At 42.2% G+C, this 20,493-nt stretch overlaps 1 protein-coding gene across 4 annotated transcripts in view; it reads right to left on the bottom strand.

Annotated features, from left to right (window-relative positions):
• The window catches only part of LOC124596524 (pumilio homolog 2), a 596,698-nt gene that overhangs the window by 519,522 nt on the left and 56,683 nt on the right, over window positions 1-20,493 (bottom strand). For all 4 annotated transcript variants that reach the window (XM_047135690.1, XM_047135693.1, XM_047135692.1 and 1 more), the window contains exon 4: window positions 14,968-15,105. In XM_047135690.1, the coding sequence (XP_046991646.1) occupies window positions 14,968-15,105 (138 nt within the window). The remainder of the gene's footprint in view (window positions 1-14,967; window positions 15,106-20,493) is intronic.

Below are 20,493 nucleotides of genomic sequence, written 5' to 3'. Positions count from 1 at the left end.
GATTTTCCACATTTTTTACAGTAAGCAGGTTTTCATAAATGCAAAAAAACATTTTTTTTTTCCAGTAGACTTTCTTTTATACTAGCCATTTGTGAAAGCATTTTTTTTCTTTTGATTACTTTGTGTTATAGAAATGAAATGGAGCAAAGAGGCATACAACGAGGAAAGATGTACGTATGTATGTATGTATGTATGTGCCTACTGTATCATAATACGATACAATGGCAATTGCTTCTTTCCGAGTAATATGCATATAACGTTACAAGGTGATTTTCGATCTGTATCGTAATTCCTCAACTTACAAAGTTCATGTTTGATTTGATTGCATCTCTTGCTTTATTTCAGCATCCCAGAAAAGAGAAACAGGCAGTGATTGTGAGAAAGGCTGTGCAGTTTCGCACAGCGCAACAGATGAGGACAGCAAAACTGAGTAGCTTATTGCACATTGCATTTCATTTTCCAAACTTGGAAAAATAACACAAGTGCACCTTTAAGTACTGGGCCTTTAAAGTGTTGCAAATTGCAGTGAATACACCCACAACTTTTGAAATGGTGGGCTGTGCTATTCTGTGGCTAAAAGCCAGACTCATAAAAGATTCCCCAACTGCCAGGAAACGTTATGTTACAACCAGCCTGCAACTTAACAGGGTATGTACTGGTATTTTATTAGTGATCTAGGCTGGTATGATCACAAAACATGTAAACATATTATTTAATTCTTACTTTCGAGAAGGTGAGATAGTGTCCCTCATGACTGTGTCACACTCGCTAATTTTATCTTCAATCATAGACAGCAGCTTTTCGAAACAGGCCATTTCCATCCTCATGAAGTACTGAAATTCTCGTGGGTCTTCGGGCCTCATTTCTTTCATAAGCAATGTAATCCTCTGCCTTCGTTCCTTTCCAGGGTTGAACTCAACAATGTCTGGCTTTTCATTTTCGTCGTCATTCAGCCCTAATCTGAAGATTTATTGTCACTGCCAGGGCAATAGCTCCAAAAACAAGTGGGTCCTACATGTGCAAAATGTAAATTTAGATATGCATGTACCTCTGTAACCAAGTGTCGTAATACATAACTAACTGTTGAGTCTGTAATTCAGAACAGTAGTAATCTACATAATAAAACAACAATTACTTCATAAATAATGATATAAAAAAATTTCTTATTAAATAGGAACCTTGAGCTCACATAAATAATTTGAAGGGATGACATTTCAATATGCCACATGGTCCCCATTGTGTTTCGCATGGTAGAACGAACAACTTTACAAGAGAGCAGACAGTTATATTTGCGTTTCGCACGTTATTACCATCTACTGTGCATGTGCACCAGGTATAGCCCATGCGGATGGTTTAATAGGTCTACATGAACCCGTATGTAGTTACAGATATGCATGCTTGGGGGTGCTGGTGCATAGGTGTATAGTTTACGCGCATCGTGTAATAGGGACTTAAGTCCTGTGCAAGTCAGAGAAGGCAGTGATAAGATGTTGAATATAGGGCAAAAGCTGACTGAACAGCAGACTCCAGGCAGACTAAACTGCCAGCAGTAGAGCAGACTTGGCGAAAACTGCCCTGGGACAGAGCCAAAAGACCTCGAGACTCAAGGAACCAACACAACCATTGGCTCACCATAAATTTGAGCAAATTGCACAGATCAACAACAAGACTAATTGGGTGATAACCGCCCATCTCAAGGTGTCGTTTACCCAATTTCAGTACTGGAAAAAATCATGCTTTCTTCCACTTAGATGGTAAGTCACCCTTGCTCCAAATACAGCTGAAAATGGCAAGAATGTGACAATGCCAATCCACTGATAAGTGTTTGAGCTCTTGACTGTGGATAGGGTCTGACCCTGGAGCAATGTCATGGCAAAGGGCTAGGGCACTGAGGAATTCCCACTCACTGAACAGAGCATTATAAGGTTACAGGTGACTTGTGGTAGAGTAAAGGAATTAATGTAACTGGATAGATTAAAAAAAATCTACTCACCAAGTGGCAGCAGAACACACACACACATAAAAGAAGGTTACAATTAGGGAGGCTTTTGGAGCCAGTGGCTACTTCTTCAGGCAGAAAGGTTGAAGGGGAAGGAAGAATGGTGAAGGAAATGGACTGGAGAGTCTACAGAAAAGGGTAGATTTGGGAAGCCACCCAGAACTGCGAGTCACAGGAGACTTATCGAATAGTATGAGAAGGAAAGACTGATTGTTGGGGACTGCACCAGAATTTGAAAACCTGAGCGCTTGAAGGTGGAAGACAGGGTAATATGCAACACAGAGATTATTGGTGAAGCATTGTGTATGAGTTAATAAGAGTGAAAAGCTAAGTACATTGTAGGAAACACATTTACCAGCTGTTATGTTAACACTGTTTGGCCTTTTACATTAGCGTGACTACCACCAAATTATCAGTTAGGATGAATGGGCATAGGTAAAAGGTGCGTAATGGCAACACACAATATCCTGTTGCAGAGCCTGCTCTACAACATGACAATTGTAACCTCGGTAGCATCCGGATTCTTTCCACAGACACCAGTTTCTCAGAGCTCCACAGGTGGGAACTAATGCAACAACATGTTCTTGGTCTTCGCCACCCATCTGGCTTTAATATAAATGAATTTCTTCTGTCCCAGCATTTCTTCACAGTAACTACTCCTTTCTTCATTCTGTTTTAGTTTTCTACGTTGGAGGGCAGCGTGGAAGGTAAAAATCATAGAGGGAGACCGAGAGATGAATACACTAAGCAGATTCAGAAGGATGTAGGTTGCAGTAAGTACTGGGAGATGAAGAAGCTTGCACAGGATAGAGTAGCATGGAGAGCTGCATCAAACCAGTCTCAGGACTGAAAACAACAACAACAACAACAACATCTTTCAATTTTTTACCTGTCTATTTCTCGCTGTCCCCACCCCATCTCTGTTACATACAATGCACTTAGCTTTTCACTCTTATTAACTCGTACACGATGTTTTAGCAGCAATCTCTGTCCTGTCTTGCATATTACCCTGTGTTCCACCTTTAAGCTCTCAGATTTTCAAATCTCATTCGATGCAGTCCCCAACAATCAGTCTTTTCTTCTCATCTCGTCCAGCAAGTCTCCCCTGACCTGCAGTTCTGGTGACTTTTCCAAAATGTACCCCTTTTTCTACACATCTCCAGTCCTTTCCCTTCACCCCTCTTCCTTCCCCTTCAATCCTACTGTCTGAAGAAGCAGCCACTGGCTCTGAAAGCTTGCCTAATTATAGCCTTCTTTTATGTGTGTATTCTGCAGGTGCATGTCTGCTATAGAGAGAGTCCAGAACAATACTCAATACTCAAAGTCAGTGTGATTCTTAAAATGGCTCCAATAGCTGCAGAGGATATGGGTCTGCATTGGTGGGAAACAAGTTTTCTGGAGGGCAATGCAAAAAACCTGGGAAATGCACAAAACAAGATGTAGCTCAGCCAAGTGGCAGAAAAAACCACCACAGTTACATTAAGTGTCAAAAATTGATTGTTGTTATAAACAGTAAAGAGAAAAATGTTCGGCAACAGTGTTGGGGTTGGTGGCGACACCACCATTTACAGAGGTAACAGGTACACCAACAGGGTACTGGTGTCCACAGAGGTGTAGAATCTTCACCAAAATCTCCGAAGGAGGGATATATGGTCTTATGGTAGCAACATACTGCTCCCACCATTCTCGTTCCCGTTGTTTTATGAAATGGTAGACCTGGGCATAGACCTGTAATGGGATGCGTCTTCAATGGTTGTCACTCACAGTATAGGAGAGCCTGCCTGCATTCCTTAATGGCCACAGCAATTTCAGGCGTCTATCGATGTACTCTCTTCTGATGGGGGGATCCCGAGGAACAGGGGATCACTGAGTCAACTGCAGACAGAATGGATGTAGTTACGCTCTGGACCTCCATGTGGTGGAGTGCGAATGGTGATGGCAGTGATGAAAGCATTACAATCAGCTTTGGAGAGAGCCCATCTGGGTGGTCACCCAAGTGAGAGATGCGAGGGAGTGCCCTAACAGCTGAAAAATGATCACTGTTGCATAGAACATCATGGACTCTCTACTGGATGGATGGGAAAAGACCTGGCTGCAAACAGAAAGAACAATAGCGAAACAAGGCCCATACGCCACACTGAAATGTGTGGGAATCCCAGTATTTAAGAGGCAAAGATTGAGCTTTGCGAGTAAGTTTCCGATAGCTTTAGCACGCCCAGTAGTCGTAGTTCCACCCCACGAAGTGTTACAGGCATTTGAGTTACCCAATATTAGGAAGGGTGGAATATCTCAGAAAACAATGCAGACTGGAACGTTTCATCATTGGGAGGGAGATACACATTACAGACAGTAAATTCCAGATATGCCTTCACACGACTTGTCACATCTTCAAAAGTCATATTGAGTGGCACATGTCTGCTATAGAGAGAGTCCAGAACAATACTCAATACTCAAAGTCAGTGTGATTCTTAAAATGGCTCCAATAGCTGCAGAGGATATGGGTCCGCATTGCTGGGAAACAAGTTTTCTGGAGGGCAATGCAAAAAACCTGGGAAATGCACAAAACAAGATGTAGCTCAGCCAAGTGGCAGAAAAAACCACCACAGTTCCACTAGAGGATCATGCTATCAATATCCTGTGGGGGCGTGAAGGGACAAGACATACCTCAGGGCCACCTGCTGCCAGTGGTTGAGAAGATACGCCATCAACACACATTTGTTCCAAATGAGAGTGCTTGGGGAGGGGGAGAGGAGCAGGGTTTGGAGCCATAGGGACCACCAGAAACACTGCTTCGAATACGACAAAGGCGGGAACACACAGGGCCTCACGGCACAGAGCACACCAGGATTTCCCTCTTTTTGGCGCACTTCTGCTTGTCCACAGATGATTTACACTTCTGCTAGGGCTTATCTGCCCAAGATTCTGCAACGGAGGAGGAATGCGAAGTCTTATGATCTGCAACCTGTAGCTCCTTCAGCCATGGGCTGGCATCCAACTGCAGGTCAATGGAGACCTTGGAAGGGGGTGTCCTGAGGGAGCCCTTCCTGGTAAGTGGTGCCTGAGGAGAGCATTTCTTCTCTGGCTGGGGGTTGGGGACTGATGTCCCCAGCAGATAGGGAGTTCACACTCCCAAAGGGAATGTGGAGGGAGCAATACGACGATGACTTCCAAACACCATGGGAGAGGCTGTTGTGGAGCAGCTCCAAGGACTACATGCTAAAGAGACAGAGTGCACTAGTCCAGTCACTAAGAGGATGGTGTGTTGCAGCAGTATGGTGCTCCCCACAGTTGACACAAATGAGGAGAGGGGCACAAGGAGTGTGTGTCTGTAACAGATGGTCACAATCCTTACAGACAAAACTGATATTGCAATGAGAAGATGTGTCCAAATCACATGCATTTGTAGCACCACATGGGAGGAGCAATATACAGCTTGATACCACAGCAATATACCATCACCTTGATCTCTTCTGGCAACAGATCACCTACGAAGGCCATAATGAAGTCTCCCAGTATCCATTCTGTTGTCTTTTGTTTCCCATTGAACACTATGGACAAAATGCACACCTCATTGCTCCCAAATAGCAAGTAACTCATCATCAATCTGTAAAAGGAGATCTTGGTGGAAAATGACACCCTGTACCATATTCAGACGTTTATGGGGTGTTATAGTGAGAGGTATGTCACCCAGCTCATCGCAGGCAAACAGCGCCTGTGACTGAGCAGGGACAGCTGCTTTGAACAGAATGGAGTCACTTTTCATTTCTGAAATGGTTGCCATTTCCCCAAACTTGTCCTTGAGCTGTTGAACAAAAATCAATAGCTTTATAGACAAAAAGGAATCCCCATCTGTCTTAGAACAAACCAAGTATTGGGGAACGATTGGGGGGAGGGGTAGTTCTCACTTTGTCCCTGAGCCTTACGTTTCTCTCATGGCATAGCCATGGAGGGAAACATTTTGGTGTCACACCTCTCTGCACTGTAACATGTCTCAACTTCCGAAGAGACTGCTTGGGCTGTGTGGCCACCAGCAGAAGGAAGATTAATTCCACCGAGAAACTACCCATTCTAAACAGGGGCGCTCTATACAACAGGCACCACCGACAACATCAACAATTACCTGGCCAGTAAAACATTGCCCCAAGTCCTTATGCCCCAGCCATGATGGGGACACACTCCTTAGCCTGCCTGGGGACTTCCCAGATCAGGCACCAACGGTATAATCCCTGCATGGTCAGGGGGCTACCATTAATCAGTTACTTGATGAAGCCTGCTGCCACTGCCCCACCCCCACACGCATACACCTACACAATGGAATGGCTACCATGCTGGGTAGTACCATTGCAAGAAAGAAGGGTGAAAAGAGAGAAAGGCACAAAAGGTGAAATATAAGCTGGGCTGGATGACATTTCCTGCATTTAGAAAAGAAGTATCATGCCAAATCCAACAATGTGACTGTGTAATTAATAATAAAATGTTTTAGAAGGCCAGAAGGTAAGAAATAGTGTGTCCAAAACACGAACCAGAGCCAAGCACAATCAGCACTAAGAAGACTACCCAATGGGAAACTAGACAAGGGGGGGGGGGGGGGGGGGGAAGAATAGAACGATGGAGGTGCAAACACAGAAAGGGAAGTAGTAATGCAAGGGATGGGGCCCCATGTACTCACAAAAGAACTGTGTGCCCCTTGTGAGCTCTTGGAACACTACTACGTAGTCAAACATCATCTCATGCCATAGACGGATCAAGCGAATTGCTGTTGTCCACACACAACATTACAACTTTCTTTTGTTGTTGTATTAGAGTATTTTCACCCAAAATGCCACTTAACACAATCTGCTGCTTCAGTAATGAATGGTGAAATGCTATTGCAGACACAGCCATCCCCTGCTAAATATGTCGTATCTTTTCTAACTGTTGTGCAATTTACTGAAATCTTTTGTTCCCAAGCAGCTGTCACCTATTCAGCAGGTAGTTCTACTAGAGTGTGGCACAAGATCTCGATATAGGCAACCATCTTAACTAACAGTAACATATATACTGTTAAGTTTGTAACCACATACAGATAACAAGTACAGTTAAAGCTCTCCATATAGTGACCCACTCTAATATCACAGTTCCCCTCAACTCACATGCAGCTTTAATACAAAATGATAATTATATATGTGTTAACTAACACATATGTGACACTGTGGAGAAACATTGAAATGATGCTTCTGCATTGTTTTATATTTGTGAATTTTTATTGACATATTACGTAATTTCTTGAGGTAGAAACTCTGTGGAAAAAGTAATCTAAATTTGAAATTCACTTTCTAATTGTTCCCAACATTTTCTGGTGCTCAAGCACGGGAGCTGGCAACACGAACAGGAACTTTCAGAACCGCAGGAATATCGAAAACACATAGACCGAGCACATATTGATTCCGAGAGAATTTGTGGTGACTACATGGCTGGATTTCTTCGTGTATAATATGCACCTCCAGCCAAGTCATTCTTGCAGTGGAGCATTCTGTTTATCTGTATTCATTAGTGAAACAAACTAAATTACTGCCAGTGTACTAGTAGTTGAAGCAATAGTAGAATGGAGTGTAGGAGGATAATTGATTGCAAAACAAGCAGTTGATCCCTAGCTGTGATGGGGTGCATGGCTGCCTACCAGCCATACAACTGACAAGATCATTATCTGGACACACGCACAGCCAGGAACCCAACAGAAATCAACCGAATAAAGAGCACGGTCAAGATCAGTGAGGAGGTCGTGTGCGGCACAGACCACAAGGTGGTAGGAAAAACACTACGCGACAGGCTGAAGGTCACTCATTGAGTCCATTCATTACAAAATTGGAGTGAGAGATGACCATTTACTGATGCAAAGGGCCTGGTAAATGGCCATCAGTTCTGCAGAAAACACACCACACGTTGCAGGCAAGAGACGGTTTTCTGTGTCAACAGTGGATGTGAAGGCATATTCCACAGTATACAAAACATCAGCGCCCAGATACTTGCATGAAAGTGAGTGGAAAAAACAATGGATCACCACTGGAGTGATAAAGAGATCTATCAGAATTCAGGGCCAGCGAGTGGGGTGGTGTGTGTGTGGATGGTTGGGGGGGGGGGGGGAGAGGTTCGGGAGAGTATGTGGCAAACAGAACAGAGAGAGAAGGTAGAAACTGCGGCAAAGAGAAGCGAGGCAGAGCCCAATCAGGAAATCCATCTGGAGTCATGAAAAGAACAGAACAGGGGGGATGAGCAGGGAAATAGTGGATAGTGATGGAGTAGGAAACCAGAAGCTGGGACTGCTGAACCAAAGGGGGTTGGGGATCCCAGCGTGATCCAGAAGACTATTGATATTGGACCGGGAGCAAGACAAGTAGTGTGGAAGAAGAGCTGAGTGTTACACTTAACAACCACAGGACAGACAGCCATAGTTCAGACAGGACAGAACTAAGGTTTGATAAAGGTACAAAACTTCCTGGCAGATTAAAACTGTGTGCCTGACCGAGACTCGAACTCGGGACCTTTGCCTTTCGCAGGCAAGTGTTCTACCATCTGAGCTACCGAAGCACGACTCACGCCCGGTACCCACAGCTTTACTTCTGCCAGTATCTCGTCTCCTACCTTCCAAACTTTACAGAAGCTCTCCTGCGAACCTTGCAGAACTGGCACTCCTGAAAGAAAGGATACTGCGGAGACATGGCTTAGCCACAGCCTGGGGGATGTTTCCAGAATGAGATTTTCACTCTGCAGCGGGGTGTGCGCTGATATGAAACTTCCTGGCAGATTAATCAAGGTTCGCAGGAGAGCTTCTGTAAAGTTTGGAAGGTAGGAGATGAGATACTGGCAGAAGTAAAGCTGTGGGTACCGGGCGTGAGTCGTGCTTCGGTAGCTCAGATGGTAGAGCACTTGCCCGCGAAAGGCTAAGGTCCCGAGTTCGAGTCTCGGTCGGGCACACAGTTTTAATCTGCCAGGAAGTTTCATATCAGCGCACACTCCGCTGCAGAGTGAAAATCTCATTCTGGAAAGGTACAAAAGGTTCTAACAATCTGAACTCCAAGAAGTGTGGGCAAGAAAGCAAAGGGCTTAGAGTTTACAGAAACAGTCAATATTCAGAAGGTGGATTTGGGCAACCAAGTGAGCTTTTTGTCAGGAAAAAGACCCAAGAAACGGAACTGGGGGACCACAGTCAAGCACTGGGCGGCAAGGCAGAGCTCTTGATCAGGATGGACTGTAGTATGGTGAGAAATGTGCCACCTGAAATTTAAGGGGTGAGAATTGAAAACTGTGGAAGAAAGTCCTCATAGGCGCATGCTGGATGGCATCCTGGAGCTGTTTCTCCGCAGAGGCCACTGTGTAGGAACTAGCCCAGATACAGATACCATATGTAGAGCAGACGTGTCCAACAGCCTGACAAGAGGCCACGAGCCCATTAATAGTGATGAGGAAAAGAAAGACATTTAATACGGAACTCTGTGGAACACCATTCTCCTGTGTCCATGGTGCCAACCCGAACTCTTAACAACAACAGAAACTGGTGAATAAAAATCAGGAGGGTGCCTCGAGACTCCAGGTCGTGGTGTGTAATTAAGATGTCAGTGCACCAAGCCATTTCATAGGCCTTATGAAGATCAAAGGAAACTGTGACAAACTGTAACACTGAGAAAAGGCCTCCCAAATTGTGGTTTCCAACGGAAGCAGATGATCGTTCAGAGACTGTCCCTCCAGAAAGTCTCTAATAGATGCTGAAAGGTTTAGTTCTTACTGAACAGTACTACAACTCAAAGCCCAGATTTTTCGTTTTAAAAGGAAACTGATTGACAAGGTGAACTTGCACAGAGAATTTACTGTGGGAGAATTTACTGTGGAAGAAATTACAAAGCTCTGTTAGGTTAAGACTACAAAACACTTAAAAATAAGAAAAAAAATAAGAAAGTCTCAACCCATTTCTGGATGAAGATCTGTTACAGCTCAGTGGTAATTTACAGTATGCCAGGTAAACCAAAGAAGAATGTCACTCACTTATTCTAGATGGAAACCACTGTTTCATAAAGCTTTTAATCTTGCATACACACATGCATCTTTATGTTAGAATTGTATTTTTCAGAGCTTTGCACCTCCTTTTGTATATTACATGCCTGCCACATTATAAACATCATTCATCGCTGCCTTCCTTGTAAAAGAGTATGCAGTTTCATTGGTCAAGAAATAGAAGCTGCATTGCCAGCCAACCAAGTAACACAGCACAGACAATTCCCAGCAACCAGTGTTGATTTTGCAGGACCATTAAACACAGAAGTGGGAAATACCAGTGGTAGATGCTATGTTGCACTATTTATCCATCCTTTGGTTCAATACAAAGATTTATTGGTTGGCATGGTATTCCACGCACCAACTGCAGTGACAATGCTCAAAAATTCCATGCACTGAACAAAGATATACTGGAACTGTGGTGGAGAGAATTCGGGGAGAAATGGTGAGCTCAATGAAAAGATGTCTCAGAAAAGCACTCGGATGCTCAACTATAGATGAAGAAGGGCTGTAACTCCATTGAGAAGGGAAGACACCTCTGAGTAGTCAAAAACACCCAGTAGAGATATCGTCTTTGTGGAGTACTGAGGTGTTGAAGCAACTGGTTATGGATGGAATCGGGGCCAGGGGCTGAGTCATGGGAAGAGGAGAGGGCCAGAAGTAGTTCCCATTCAGTGAAAGGTTCACTGGAGAATTTCTCCTGACAATGGGTAAAACACAATTGGGAAGCTACAACCTGCTGTTTCTGGGGGAGGAAGGCAGCCAGATAGAATGCTGGTGCAAAATGTGTTGCAAGGTGTTCCACAAGAACCGATGGATATGTACGAAGGTGAATCGGGAGGGAAACGCCCAGGATGGAAGACACTTGTTGGCATCATGGGAGGGTGCGGAGCATAGCCCATACCCATGACAGAGGGACAGAGGAACCTAGGGAGGGGACAGAGCATCCTCAACACACTACCTTGCTCTGTTTTAAGTAACAGGCTTTAGCATGAATGTGTTCAAAGGTAACAAGACCAGTGGAAGGTGCCACTAACTGCATTGCAAGGTTCGACTGTGATCACAGATGGGGATGGCAATGGCTGTGCTCCACCAAGGAAGCATCCAACAGCAAAAAAGGCCTGCTGTATGTGGGGTGTCAATGCTGACTGTGGGAATTTATTATATAATCAATACAACCTGACAAAAAAAAGGGTGAACATAATCTGAGAGGTATACAGAGCCAATCAGCACAATGGAAAGCCCAGGAGGATAACTTGGCCATCAGGAGGTGGGAAGAGAACTAGAGAATCAATGGGAAGTAGCCACTATTGCAGAAGTCATTGTGCTGTGACCAGTGTAATGAAGCGAGAGGGGGACGGGAAGTGAGTGAAAGATCAATGGCAGAGAATGTGCTGTAAACGGCTCTAAAATGGGTGTGGAAACCATCATTTAGAAGGCACAGCTCATGGTCCTCAAGGAACTGTTCTATGAAGAGACCCCAAATAGACTAAAAAGCACTGACCCACAAGGGGTGATAGGGCATTAAAATCCTCGAGGAGGAGGAAGAAGAGAGAAGGAAGTCGCTGAAGGACAGGTACAGCAGTGAGTGTAGATGGCCTGTCAAGAGGAAGATAGAGACTGCAAAGCATGGCTGCACAGTCCAAGTGGACCTGGACGGCAGCCACTTCCATTGTAGTACGAAGTGGGATTCACGATTAACAATGCCCGTATGGTTGAATGTGCAAACATCACCAGAAGTCCTCAAATGCTGGCCCTGTTCCAACAGAAAGCCTGTAACCCATGAAGGGTCAGAGAGTGAGCATCATTCCTGTAGAACAACCACAAGCTGTGGACTAAAAGGAAATAAAGGGCTGCAACTCCAGAGGGTGACATAGTAACCGCTACAATTCCATTCAATAAGCATGGAACGGGGATCCAAATCGGAGGCGAACAGGCTGAAGCCGGTCACACCACTGGATCACCACCCATTACCAACAACTTGTCAGAAACAGGTTGTGATGGGGAATTCAGTACCTCCAGAGCCACCAAAGGGGCCTTGTCCTGGGACTTGTATGTGTCTTTTTTTCTCTTTTGTAGGTCGATGAGGGCAGGGCGCCGAGAGAGAGAGAGAGAGAGAGAGAGAGAGAGAGAGAGAGAGAGAGAGAGAGAGGAGAAGAAGAAAGAGAGAGAGAGGAGAAGAAGAAAGAGAGAGAGAGGAGAAGAAGAAAGAGAGAGAGAGAGAGAGAGAGAGAGAGAGCAGGCTTCAGCAAGGTCCAGAATTGAGAGAGAGTGGGCGACCTTAGGGTACCTGGACAATGGGTCCCATGGCCAATATGTGGCAGCAGGCCTGCAGTCTGGGAGACACTGGGAGGAGGGGTCTTGAGAGGGAGCTAATAATATGTCCCCCATTCAATGAATATTTAGTAAATGATTACATTGCCACAATTGGAACTGCTGGCAGCATCAATAGGAACGAGACTTCTGCATTTCTATCGCAAGGCCAGCATCACAGATATGAGCTCGGCAGTTCTTTGGATGGCCCCTGTAGTGACAATTCTGCAATCATCTGCCCATAGAAAACACACTTCAGACCCTACATACATTGGGTACAACAACAATGCAGTCTCTAGCCAAATAAGTATCTTAAAGCTGTCTCTTAGCCAAAACTAAAAACATGCCCCCAGATCCACACCACTAATAGATGCTGAAATGTTTAATTCTTACTGGACAGTACTACAACTCAAAGCCCAGATTCTTCACTTTAAAAGGAAACTGACTGACTAGGTGAAGTTTGCATGGAGAATTTACTGTGGAAGAAATTACAAAGCTCTGGTAGGTTAAGACTACAAAACACTTTTTATTTTTTTTAAGGTCTCAATCCATTTTTGGATGAAGATTTGTTACAGCTCAGTGGTCATTTACAGTATGCCAGGTAAACCACAGAAGAATGACTCTCACTTACTCTAGATGGAAACTGTCATTTCATAAAGCTTTTAATATTTCACACATACATGCATATTTCTGTTAGAATTGTATTTTTCAGAGAATAGTATTTTGCAGAGATTTGCACCTCCTTTTAGATAATACATGCCTGACACATGATAAAGACGATCATTCATCACTGCCTTCCATGTAAAAGAGAATGCGGTGTCACTGGTCAAGAAATAGAAGCTGCATTGCCAGCCAACCAAGTAACACAGCACAGACAATTCCCAGTAACCAGTGTTGATTTTGCAGGACCATTAAACACAGAAGTAGGAAATACCAGTGGTAAATGCTATGTTGCACTATTTATCTGTCCTTTGATTCAATACAAAGATTTATTGGTTGACGTTGTATTCCACGCACCATCTACAGAGACAATGCTCAAAAATTCCAAGCTCTGAACAAAGATATACTGGAACTGTGGTGGGGAGAATTCAGGGAGAAATGGTGAGCTCTATGAAAAGATGTCTCAGAAAAGTACTTGGATGCTCGGCTATAGACGAAGAAGGGCTAACTGTGATCTTGAATATTGAAGCCGCTCTGCACTCAAGGACTATTTCTCAAATTGAGGATGAAATAGTCACTCCAGCACACTTCCTCAAGGGGGAGAGACTTACGGTATTGTCAACTGGACCTGAGGCACTGACTGCGCAGACCTGATGAGAGCATTCAAACTCTGTCAAAAAATAGCAGAGTAGATTTCTAGAAGCACTGGCCTTAGCAATACACTATGCTCCTGTATAACTTTCACCAAGTTAAATGTCGAAATGGAGTATTGGTAAGAATCCAAGTTGGTGATTTCTTACTCCTCCAAGAAGTTCTTCCACGGCACCTGTGGAAGAGGGCATGAGTACATGAGCCGAAAGAAGGCAGAGATGGAAGTTTACACATGGCCATCCTTGTGACAGTGGATGGAAGGCATGTCACATAATCTGTCCAGCTTGTCATACCTTTGGAGGTAGACCAGGGCAGGAAGGACCCAGAGAATTGTTGAAATGATGTTTCTGCATTGCATTACATCTGTGAACTGTGATGACATATTATGTGATCTCTGTCATATATGCACTCCATGCTAATAAAGTTTCTTCTGTGCGACATTTCAAATTTCAAATTCACTTTCTAATCATTCTGCAACAGATGCATTTAAACATAAACTGACTTAGGTATTTGAATCAAATGGAAAATAATAATAATGCTGAAACAAGACTACAACTGGTGATTAAGCAACTAAGAGTCTCAAGCACTGCCAATAGAACCAAGCAGCCATACCTCTCATGAATTAAAGTCACTCTGAGAAATTTTTTTTTGAGTTGCATTGAATACTGATAACTGAGTTCAGGACTTCACGTCGCATAAAAATAAAGAACTACAAAAACCAAGTTGCTGTGTGGTCGCCTTCTAAGTAGAATCTCAAAGCTGCAAGTATCGAGTCTCTCATGATAAAAGTACCTGATTGAAATCTAAGGAATTTATTATCCTTTCCATGTACTTATCTCCCCCCCCCCCCCCCATTTTCTTTTGCATATTCATATCAACATATTCCAGCCCCACATAAATCATCTTCACATGAACAGTGGAACTAAATTTTGTTAAGTACATTGTAAGGCTATGTGAAGAACAATTACATCATTATTACTTCACGAGAAATGATCAGTAACATTACCCTCTATGAGTTTCTGAATTTACATTACTGATGAAATGTTGAAATAAAGAGAATAGAGGAAATGGCTTTTGGCTTAATGAGTGTGCAAATTATCAGCCCCCCCCCCCCATTTTCTTTTACATATTCATATCAACATATTCCAGCCCCACATAAATCATCTTCACATGAACAGCGGAACTAAATTTTGTTAAGTACATTGTAAGGCTATGTGAAGAACGACTACAAAACAAGACACCTTCACTTCCACAAATTAACAAATTTCTAAATGAAAAGACTGAAAAACAATGCCAATAACTGGTAGGGTATTTACCTGCCCATTGCCAACTTGTGCATGCTGCTGCTGGAGATGATGTACTGTAGTTTGCATGTGTGAAGAGGCTGCAACAGCTGCTGCAAGCCGTTGTGTTGCCATGTGGTTATTTACGAAAACCATATGTTCTGCAGCCGGCTGAAAACAAACAAGACTCCTCTGCAACCAAATAATGTTACAAGTAGGAAGTCTCGAGATTTTACAGAAATGCAACATTTTATTGATAAATTGCAAATACAAGGTAGCATTTTAAAGCTCTTCATAAAACTGTCATTTTGTGTTGATCTTATTACGATTTATGACATCACAGACAGCACATTAAGAGTCAAACCCATATATTTTTAGTGGTGTGCAACAAAAGAAACATTTGGAAATGACTAAGAAAGTGATTGACAACCAAAAACTACAGAAGTGATAAAAAAATTTCTGCAGCAGCATGGCTGAACGAAAGATGCAAATGATAAAGTCCAGAGAAGTACACCCGTACCAACCAACACAGACACACAAGTAAATAACAAATGAGAACTAAGTAATAAAAAACTCTGTGATTGGTATGTCGAATATGACTGGGTTCAACTAAAAACAATAAACTGGTTGTTGGTTGAGGGTAGTGAGCTTCACGTCGGTAATCAGTCTGGGGTAGTTGTACTTAATGAATTTATGAAATGAGAAATTATGAAATTCATGAAATGCAAAAAATTACTTAAATGTGCACTCACATAACAGCTACTGGAGAACACTATTTGCCTCTACATAAATCTGACCTGCAATTACATAATCACTGTTCTAAACACAGATCCTTACATGCTAATAACCTGCAATACAACCACAGACTTAATAACCACATAGACAAGATTATAGTTAGTTTAGTATTTATCTGATTCAAGTCAATAAATTTGTCTCTTCATCTTCGTTCTTCCACCCAGATGAATCTAAGTTGCAAAGTTGTTTTACGATGTTAGGCTCCATAAAAAAAAACCCATGCCAATTTCTTGCTGTTGGTCTTTGAGATGCATGTCTTACCAGTCAGCCCATGCAAAATTTCTGATGCTTTAGACTGTTAAGTGCATGAAACTCTTAATGTGTGCAACTTGAAGCACGATGTTTTTCTCGGTAACATACAAATTTACCTGAGCCCATGTAATCTTGGTACAACTGTGATGACAAGAGTATGGTGGCAGTCCAGTAACTTGTTACTGAAGTTGTTTTGTGATCTCCCCTACTTCACCAGAACAGTTTGCATGCTTGTGGGCCTTAGGAAGCAGCTGCAATTTCACTCCAGTTTCTTACGAGTTGTGGGCATCCCATTGTTAAAATGATAGTATCAGATTACATGGCAGTCTCAGAGGGGCTTTGTTGGCTTCCACATAGTGAATGTTGGCACTGTCCACCACAATAAGCAAATTTGTGGGAGGTATCACAATAAATGGTTTGTAAGTCATGGTACATCATTTCACAATGGCAATTTTTAAATTTGATACCTCAAACATTAAGTTACTCTGAGGAATAACGGCAGTGTCAGCTGATCCTTTGTGAATGACAATAAGGCAACCTCTGTTACACATCAGAATTTTCAGGCTGCCATGCACACCAGTTATTTTCTTTCACACTGATCTAGTGTGGTTCTGTTTTACAGATGTTTTATCAATGAAACAGATGCTGTGCCATGGTCTCTGATCTCTTGTGTACTTCACTGCAGTCACAGTATTACTTCTCTCCATAAGTAATTTGATGCTAATGGACATTTCAAGCAAATGTCCTTTAATATTGTCCGTTGACTGTCACTAAATTCACAGCTTCGTTCATTCGCTAGTATGTATTGTGTAGTCAGGAAGCATACACATCTAATATTGTGCAGCAGAAAACATTTTCATTGAAGTCTTCTAGCTCACCTATTTCTTTCTAAGGATGGTGTTGCTTCCCTAGCAACTTAGAAGTTACGTATTTGCTAACTTTATCAGACACATTAGCTTCCCTTTATTTCCACTTCACAGTTCTCACATCAATCCCACATCACATAATTTGGCTTCTATTGCCTGGCAGATGGCAATCATAGAATGTGCACTGTGTGTGGAAGTGTAATCTGCTGAATCTCTTTTGAAGAAAGCATACGTACAAAACACTATAGCTTAAACTTGTTTGTGTAACATACGGTACTTTCCTTTTCCATCACCCGTAACAAATGCTGCAGAAGCCCAATATATAATGTGGTTGTCGGGGGACAAGCTTTACTCCTGCATTATAGTGTACCTACGGTATAATCAGTTTATCAGCGAGGACAAATGGCCGTAGACAGAGTGTGTATACTGGAAACACACAATATCCTGTTGCAGAGCACAGACTAAAAATGACAGTCATGACCCCAGTCCCGGTGTCTGTCTCACTACACATGCCATCTGAATTCTCCCCCAACACCAGTTTCTCAGCAGTATGCAGGTGGGAACTCATGTTACATGTCCTTGGTTCTCACCATCCACTTAGCCTTAATTTATATTAATTTCTCCGGCCTCAGCATTTCTGTTCAGTAACTACTCCTTTCTTCATTTTCTTTTAGCTTTCTGTATCTCTTACTTCCTGACCTGTCTACTTTTCCCCAGGCCCCCACCTCTACCACATACAATGCCCTTAGCTTTCCCCCTTATCAACTCATGCACAATGTTTTGTCAGTAACTCTGCCCTCCATATTAATCTGCCTTGCACCTTCAAGCTCTCAGGTTTTCAAATCTCATCTGCTGCAGTCCCCAACAATCAACCTTCCCTTCTCATTCTGTCCATTGAATCTCCCGATCTGGAGTTTTGGGTGACTTTTCTGTTAACTCTCCTAATTTCCTAAACCTCACTAGTCCTTCTCCTCCATTTGTCCCAGCCACCCCCGCCCCCCTTCAATCCTTCTGCCAGAAGAACAACCCACTGGCTCCAAAAGCTTGCACTTTCCCTTAATTTTTGTGAGTGTTTTCTCTTGCAGCTGCTTGGTGAGTACATGATGTATTTCCATAGAAACATCATATTAACAGCAGAATGGGTAAATATGACAACATAATTTTTCTTCCGGCTGACTCACTAAAGAGTACTGTGTTACATTAAGTAATCAAATGATGAGTTAAGCTGCAGTGTATATTCCCATGCTGATGCAGTAATCAACAACCAATAAGAACTAAAAAAAACATTTCAACTTTTTAACTTCACAGTTCAGTACTCCCCTTACTACCTTCGGCCGGTGGAAAAAAGAGAACCTATGCGGTTTTGTGCATCCGACTTTGAACCATTGATTGATTTCTCCTATAGTAATACAGATTTCATGCTATAGATGAGTGAGAATTATTTCGCGAATAAAAGGGCATGCCAGATTATTTAGGATATTGGGTCAATGTTTTATCTTTCAGGACGGGATGAAGATGTGGAACACACCGAGAGGTTCACTACTCATAATGACTGCCACTGGGAAGAAAATTATCACAGGTAATACTCTGAAAAAGCTAAGAGGTGTTAGTGTTTATGTCCATCAACAAGCCTATAATTCCATTATCAGTTCTTTTTGACATATTTTGGACAATGATTCATCATCATCATCATACAGTTCCACAGCACAGTTTGATAATATATTGACTACTGTTTTGCTCATCATACATATTATAATCCTTTGAAATTACACAACCAATAATATTTTATTCAAAGACACTGCAGTGAAAAACATATTTAATATGTACTTTATGTTCGATACACTTCTGAATACAAAATGTGGGTATTACATCAAAATTATTTTTTAAGTTGGAAAGACACCCATCATTCATGAAGCTGGAGTAAATAATTTTTTTTCAGTTGAAGTGTGTCTTATTGTGCTGCACCTTAGTTCATAATAATTAATTTATTGCTGTATTTCTCATGTTCTTCTTTATGTGATTATGCTCACAATCAAAGTTTACACTTCAGTTAACAGCTACTTCTCATTGTATTTAGAAACAAATAAGAGATTATCTCAGATCCATGGCCATAGTTATCAATGTGCTAGTATTAACTGACACTGCTAATGATATGTTAACATATTCACAGGCAGGAGTAAGTGGCATGCGTACACTGTTAGGTTAGCCTGCGTTCATGTCATGGGGTGACACATCACTTTTTAGTTAACTGATGCGTTATCCCTGTCTAGCCGACCAACAAATGATGATTGCCAAAGCGAAAGTATTTGTTATAAGTTAATATGTTTACAATTGTAAAACATTGGGAAGTTATATTGTTCATGCAAGTACAGTGGCCCTCAAGGACGCTGTGCTTCTCCAAAAATGGCACTATGATAACAGTTTCGCTAAGTGTTGTGGTACCTGCTGGTTGAGCAGTTATTCTGCACTATGACATCCCAGCTCAGAGAAGCAGTGCATGCCATTGAGAAAACAGGGATGCACGACAGTGGCACTTACATCATGGAAGAAAAACAGAGAAATTCTATTATATCTATCTGATTGTATAGAACTATTGTTCATGAACATTATACAGGGTTAATGTCGGATCAATGTATGCTCTCAAATTGTAAATGAAGTGTTATCTTATTTATGATATTATAAATAAAGATATAATGTAACTGTGCTGAACAGAAGAGCTGTCTATTATTTTGGTAGAACTGAGGATTGATTTGAGTTTCCAGATTCCAGCAGAGGTGCACTAGCAATGGTGAAGTAGTCCACATCAACAGAAACTACATGGTTTATCTGAACGGTATTTCAAGATGCAACAGTTCAGAGTAACAGAATTCACAATCTGAACGTATATACTATTTCAGACAAAGTGAACACATCATACTCGCCCCATGCACAGGACCCACATTAATTCTGTACTGGAAAAATCAACTAACTTTGAATAAGAAGATTATATTAAATATAAATCAAGAAGAAATTGAGAATTTTAGAAGGAAATTTCACTGCTAAATATTGCTGTTGATCTTTGCAATATAGCCAATAGCACAAATGTAAGACAAAGCTCATAAGGGTACCATTATCAATACCCTCACTAAATAATCAATTATAATCACCTACTTGTCTGGAAGGTTCCAGAAAGGAACAGTTAGCACTATCAGGAGGAGGTGGGCGCATTAGATTGCACACTCTTCGGCAGAAGCAGGACAAACAGTTCAATCTGGAATGAGCAGCCGATGATGATAGTTGGGGGCGTGGCCCCACAGTCAGGACAGTTCATGTTAGTTGTAGGAAATATCTGCATTATTAATACTTTAATGAGCTGGTGAATAGAGGAAGCTATTCTAAAATGATGGAATAAGTTCTGCCAACATTTCAGCAAGGTATCAAAAGTTATATGTGGAAGAGAGATCACAGATTACTACATGTGTCGCTGCCCTTAATGCCATATGGGAATTTTAATATAAATAAGGAGACTGTTGGTATTACAGGATATTGGAAGAAATTATACTGAGAGCCAGTGAGTCACTTTAATCATTCAGAATGTAATTTTCAAGTCAAATTTTACCTTGTGGTCAGAAGGAGCTAGCGCTGTGAAACTGCGTAAAAGTCAGAT

The sequence above is a fragment of the Schistocerca americana genome, chromosome 2 (genome assembly GCF_021461395.2).
Source record: "Schistocerca americana isolate TAMUIC-IGC-003095 chromosome 2, iqSchAmer2.1, whole genome shotgun sequence".
NCBI classification, from domain to species: domain Eukaryota; kingdom Metazoa; phylum Arthropoda; class Insecta; order Orthoptera; family Acrididae; genus Schistocerca; species Schistocerca americana.
This window is presented reverse-complemented; position numbering and strand designations above follow the sequence as displayed.